The sequence below is a fragment of the Schistosoma mansoni genome, chromosome 4, assembly GCF_000237925.1.
Source record: "Schistosoma mansoni strain Puerto Rico chromosome 4, complete genome".
NCBI lineage: Eukaryota > Metazoa > Platyhelminthes > Trematoda > Strigeidida > Schistosomatidae > Schistosoma > Schistosoma mansoni.
The window spans coordinates 4,717,664-4,723,663 of record NC_031498.1 but is presented as its reverse complement, the minus strand read 5'-3'; the positions used below and the strand labels follow the sequence as shown (position 1 = coordinate 4,723,663).

Below are 6,000 nucleotides of genomic sequence, written 5' to 3'. Positions count from 1 at the left end.
TGTGTGGTGCATATATATCTGGTGCCCCTTTGTACCAATATTTATGTGTTTAAATAAAATAAATAAACAAAAAACTCTTATCAAGTACCGATCGAATAAACTTTAAGTAGATATAGTAAACAATTCAATAGAAGTAAGTCTTTTCATAAATCTATTATTGTTTATCATAATAAATTAAAATGTTCAGTATGTGAATTGTGCGTGACTAGCTAGACGCAAAAAAAACAAACACATTAATCTCCTATACAAAATCATAAGACTTTTTTTATTCATCCTATCAAACTACTCTGGTGGGCGGTCTATGCTCCTCCACGAGGGGTTACAGGCGCAAGTAATCAGTAAGTAAGTATCAAACTATTCGTCTCAGTAAAACTGAATTATTGTTCTAGGTCAGTTTTTTTTGTTGAAATTATGAAACAATAAAAGTAACAAATTGTGTCCAATGATCAATGTTTATTTTAAATGATATTCAATGTTGAAATTTGTTTGTTTGTTTGTTGTTTTTTGACATTATAGAAATAAAAAAATATAAATAAGATCGTGGACAAAGCCTTTTAAATAAACAACAATAAGGTTATTCGAAGGGAAAGAATCACTGAGAAACATTTCAATGTTATTGTCTATATAGCTGCATTACTGATATTCTCTTCACTCAACTTCGAGTATAGTCACTTTAGAGAAAACAAAAGGGAGACAGAAGCCAGAAGGTTGGCAAACTGATAATCAAAAATTTTTTTTAGTTTTCTGTAAAATGGTTCATAATTTTTTCAATAATATCTGATTTTTTACTAGCTGAAATTTTGAGACCAAGTGATTTGATTGTTTCACGTAATACAGGTATTGTATATTTATGTAGATTACCTGATTGAACAGCTTCTTTACATTCTGTTTCAGATAAACAACATTTTGTTTCTTGATTATAAGTGGATTGTGTAGGACGAGGTTTCTGTGTTTACAAGAGAGAGGAAAATAAATACAATGGATGTTATTAATAACAAGTAACTATAAAGTTAATACCACTTAGTAAGCAAGTTCATCTAGAGACAACCGGCTTTCATTTAAATTTACCATGCGAGAATAAGAGATATTGTCTTGGTTTCTGAAAAATAAGTAGGCGGAGACGGGTTTAAATACGTGACTAAGAATGTTAATAGACTGTTATTGGATCACTTCTCCACGATACATACATAAATGGTGGTTTGAAGACCGAAAACAGCAACATTTCTATCAACAATACAAATAAACCTTGCATACAATCTTAGGAACACATGCATCTTAATAGTGATGGCCTTAAATCATATAAAATCATCAAATAAAGTATAGCGTAATGTCGAAACTGGTTACCAACTATTACCCCGTAAAGAAATCTGAATATTCCAGATATAAATTAAAATACTTTTATTACGGTGTACATAAACGGTGCTATGCATTAAACAATTGATAAACTGTAAATATCTTTCACAGAAACATAATTGCTACAATAAATACTTAATTTGATAGTTTTGGTCAATTAGCTCATTTGCAAACACTGTATATTGTGAATTACAGCAAAATGATTAACATTGAAATTATACCATTAGATGCCAAATCAGTGATTCCAATGGTTATATGTTCACCGTTAAACCTGAAAGTTTTGCATTTAACCAATGGGGAGTTATAAGTGTGTACTGTTATGGAGTCCGACACTAAAACAAAACAGCTAAACAATGTTCCTTGGTTTACAGCACATTTATACTATCCTAACACTAATTAATATTCAAGAATGAATTTGATCTTCTTCACAAACTAATGTTTATTGATAGATTAACAATAAATGAGATCTTATGAATTCATCTAATTGACTCGGTATTTTAAATTAACGAACAAATCGGCTACACGTGTAGGACAGGACTCAAACCTATATACCTCCACGTTAACTGACTAACCAAAAGATGTGTTTCTAAAATAATATAATCAATGTAACACTTAGTCGTGTACACAGCTTTCAAGGTACACTTTTACATCCAACTAGTGATATTATTCGCTGTTTACGCCAACCTGCCTGGTTGGCGGTCTACCCCTTATGAGTAACAAGTGTGTAAGTAAGCCCATGTTGTAATCCAGTAAGTGGAAATTTGAGTCCTTTAACCAATACTAAGTCAGTGTTTCAAAATTAATGAAATTTGTTGTATCCCGTGGAGAATTATGAATGGTAACGTTGAGAACTATCTATGGACCAATATGATATGTATATTTCCTATTGTATAGTTGTTAAGTAACTAAGCTATTCATATTCGTGTCCCTTTTATTATGAGCTTTATTTTGACCCATAGACTATCATAATACGATTTACCATTCTTTAGTTATCCAAAGTCTATTGATTACTGTTCCTCTTATTCACAGCCACATTTGGCCAAATTTTGTACAAATGTTATTTTCTATTTTATGGTACGATGTGGTCTGTTTGATTGGTATATAAACCCAGTGGCTATCAGGACTCAGTGGCTGAGTGGATAACGCGATGGCGTTTGAAGCGAGGGTACTGGGTTTGAGTCCCAGGGTGAACATCAACTCTGAGATGCAGGTACGTCCAGCTGACGAGTTCCAAATAGGACGAAATGCGCGTCCTGTATTCCACTGCTAGCCACTATCCATCTCTGCTTACCATGCTTGTGAATTAAGGCTATGTCGAGGCAATACGCACAGTATGCACATATGCCAATTAGAGACTGACCAGTTGCAGTCCTAACACATCGATGGGAAGATTCAAACAAACAATAGTAAATGAATATAAACCCAGTATGTTTGTGAATAATGATTCATATTGCAGAGGCTGTTATTGGTGTTCTGGACTTAACTGGCTGGGCTAGGCAGAAAGCAGGACTGACGAGTACTCAAGACTGCTCATACAGTTTTGTGTATCATTGGGCGATCGATAAATTCACTGCTCTCTTATTGGCAGTCTTATCACCCAAAAGATATAACAAACTAAAGGTAAATTAAGGGCTTAATATTTTAAATGAATTGATTTCATTTAAAGCATCATTGAAAATCAGGGAGCACTGGACAGTTGTTTCGTCCTAGCATGGAATTATTTTCATCAGTAACCTATCCACGACTCCACACATAAATCGAATCTAGGACATTCAGATTTCGTGGAAAACTCTTGATACTTAAAATCACTCGACTTATTAATATTGAAGTGATATATATTTCCAACTTTGATCGATTTTAAATCTTATTGACTCACAAACACAATACCATTGAATGCCAAATATAGATTATTTTTAACGCTTTTCTTTACTCACTTTGAATACACTCTCGTTATTTAAATTGAAACATTCTTTGAATGCTGTAAGTTCTTCATTGGCTCTTCTTTTGAAAGCTCCAAGTTTAGGTACTAAAATGATTTTTTTTTCAACAAAAAAAAAATCGAATTTTAATGTTTTTATCACCAACACGAAATAAAAATAAAGCAACATCAAAATGTCAAAATCGATTTAAGAAAACAGAAAAAAAAAAAACGAGTAAACGTACAATTAAAGTAATTTATCGAAATTTTTGTGTGACCAAATTCTTCGGTATGTATAAAGCAAATACATTACATTTTTCATATTAACTCTGTCGTTGTTCTATCAAAATTTATAAAAGGGATTAATTGCTTTAAAAACTGAGTATTTAGCAGTTGTTTTGTTCTTGCATAAGACTCTCTAGTAATGTAGATCCATTAAAAGCACCAACAGGGATTGAATCTAGGGCCTTCGGTCTTAACCTTCACAAAACTGAAGCAGTATCTTAAAGATTTTATGTCGAAATTCCATAAATTTATAATATTAATAACCCCCCTCCCAGTAAATAATTATGCGCTAACCAGTGACTCATTTTGAGAAGTAATTCTGAAATTCTACTGAGAAGCTTTACCCGGTGATGTTCCACCGTATCAAGTGCGAGCCAGTTACCCATCAAGTATATTGGAAAAGGATTGTTTGATGCTATAAATTGAGTGAACTAACAGTATAAGTTTGTGGAGATTGTTGAGTTTCAATGAAATCATGAACCGATCAATGTTAGACCATCACTGTAAGCCTGTAAGCACTGGACGTCCATTTCGCTTGACTAAAGTTAGACACTAACACCGTTGCATGTAGGCTTAGTTTTCTACAGGTTAAGCGATATTGCGCAAGACCGAAGATCATGGGCTAGATTCCCCGCGTCTAGAAGTTGAGAGTCCGCGTTAGATCCCAAGTCCTAAGTTTAATTCCTGGTGCTAAGATCATGTATCTGCACTGCTGTGTAACCCCATATCAGGACGACACAAACTTTAAGTACTCCCAGGTTTTCAATCGTTGTTCAACATTTTGTGCCGCTTCCAAAGGGGGACCGGGGAGAGTACAGTACTGTGGACGCTGTTGCGGGGCCGGAAGAGAAGGCTTTAGTTGGGGCAGTCTAGTGCGAGGTGGCGTCGGTTGGGGTGTTCTGATGGGGAGGTGTTGGCTGTAGCAGTTGCTATCGAGGGAGGGGAGTAGTGGGATGCGCGGCTGCTGGGTGGGCATCGGATTTAGATGGCTTGGCAGGTCGACATTGCCATGGAAGTCAGCACGCCCACGAACTGGACATTTTGATGGAGAACGTGGCATATATATATTCTTTCTATTCAGTTAGCCAGTGATTTTGACTTCTGAAATCTTCCCGGTTTTTATCCAAAAGATCGGTCCTGTCAGTGAATAATCACTTTCGATCACCATAATTAATACAGGAATGTCGTCAGCCGCGCTAAATATTCTATTGATTTAATTAGTCCATCGTGACAATATTAAAGATTGATATACGAATTATATACAGGATATACTCCTAACTAATGTTGGGTGGTTGGAGGTAGTTCCCATAAAACTCTGGATCCAGATTTCATAACAGTTGGTACTCCTCAGCAAGATGTACCTGAAATCTTGTGGAAACTGGTATTTTGAACAAAATCGAAACGTGAACTACTCAGTTTCATTGTCTGAGCTGTTCCGGCCTCAACAGACCTCCTGTAGAAATATGATTTTGACCACTGAGTGGTGGAAAATGTAATACTTGTGTGGTCTTTAACAGCTGTTAGTGTTGAACAATGCAAAACAATAAAAACTTGCAATAACCTACATGTATGATCAACAACTTCTGATTGAGTTTCACGATTAAGAGCTAATGCTTCAAGAAGTGAATAAAATCGTTGTAATGTTGGATTTTCAATTTGTCCAGGAGTAAATGGTACCATAAGTTTACGTATCATGGCCTTAGCAATATCCACTTGAGATTCGTTAGCTAAAAAAAATTTAAAAATGTCGTGAGCATGACGTTTGCTACGAATAAAATTGAAATAATAAACCGCTTGCATCAATCTTGCACATAATAGAGCGTGACACATATGCATTGGTTCATCTTTCCACAACAGATTAAGACAAATAAATAAAATTATTAAGGAAAATCCCAGAGTAGTGAAACTGTCAACAATATCAGTCGTAATAGAAAACATTAGATATGAAATTATGATTCAAGAAGAATAAATGAATTTTAAGGATAGAAAGTATAAGATGATTTTCATACTCAAGATCTAGAGAAAGGCGACGAGTACATCCATCTGCATTCTCCCAACTGATCCGGTCACCCAATAATTCCAATTACTTTATTACAACAGTTGCCCGGACACCAAACATGTAGTCTGAGCCTATTAACATGGGTCAGCTCAACAGTTAATGATCTTCATAGACCAATGAATATAATTAAATAAAATAGACATTTAAAATATTGTTAAAATTCCTTGTGTTCTGTTTAAACAGAAGAAACTTGTGATCAAGATTTCCTATCAGGCACTTACACAATTATACAAATTTTGAAATTCGTACAAGACAAAGAAGTTAATAGTAAGAAGATTACGATCGTTGATCTCAAATTTATTACTATCCCAGATTATTGTTAGAAATCCACTAATATCCCTTGATAAAATTTCTAGAATCTCAGAAAAAGCCTGTATAAATTTTA

General features: G+C 34.5%; 1 protein-coding gene across 1 annotated transcript in view; it reads right to left on the bottom strand.

Annotated features, from left to right (window-relative positions):
- Window positions 1–736: 736 nt before the first annotated feature.
- Smp_211060 (acylaminoacyl-peptidase (S09 family)) overlaps window positions 737–6,000 on the bottom strand; it is a gene marked incomplete at both ends in the record, with an annotated part of 32,227 nt that continues 26,963 nt past the window's right edge. Inside the window, 3 exons of the mRNA XM_018796602.1 lie at window positions 737–946; window positions 3,288–3,379; window positions 5,122–5,283. Of these exons, the coding sequence (XP_018651727.1) occupies window positions 737–946; window positions 3,288–3,379; window positions 5,122–5,283 (464 nt within the window). The remainder of the gene's footprint in view (window positions 947–3,287; window positions 3,380–5,121; window positions 5,284–6,000) is intronic.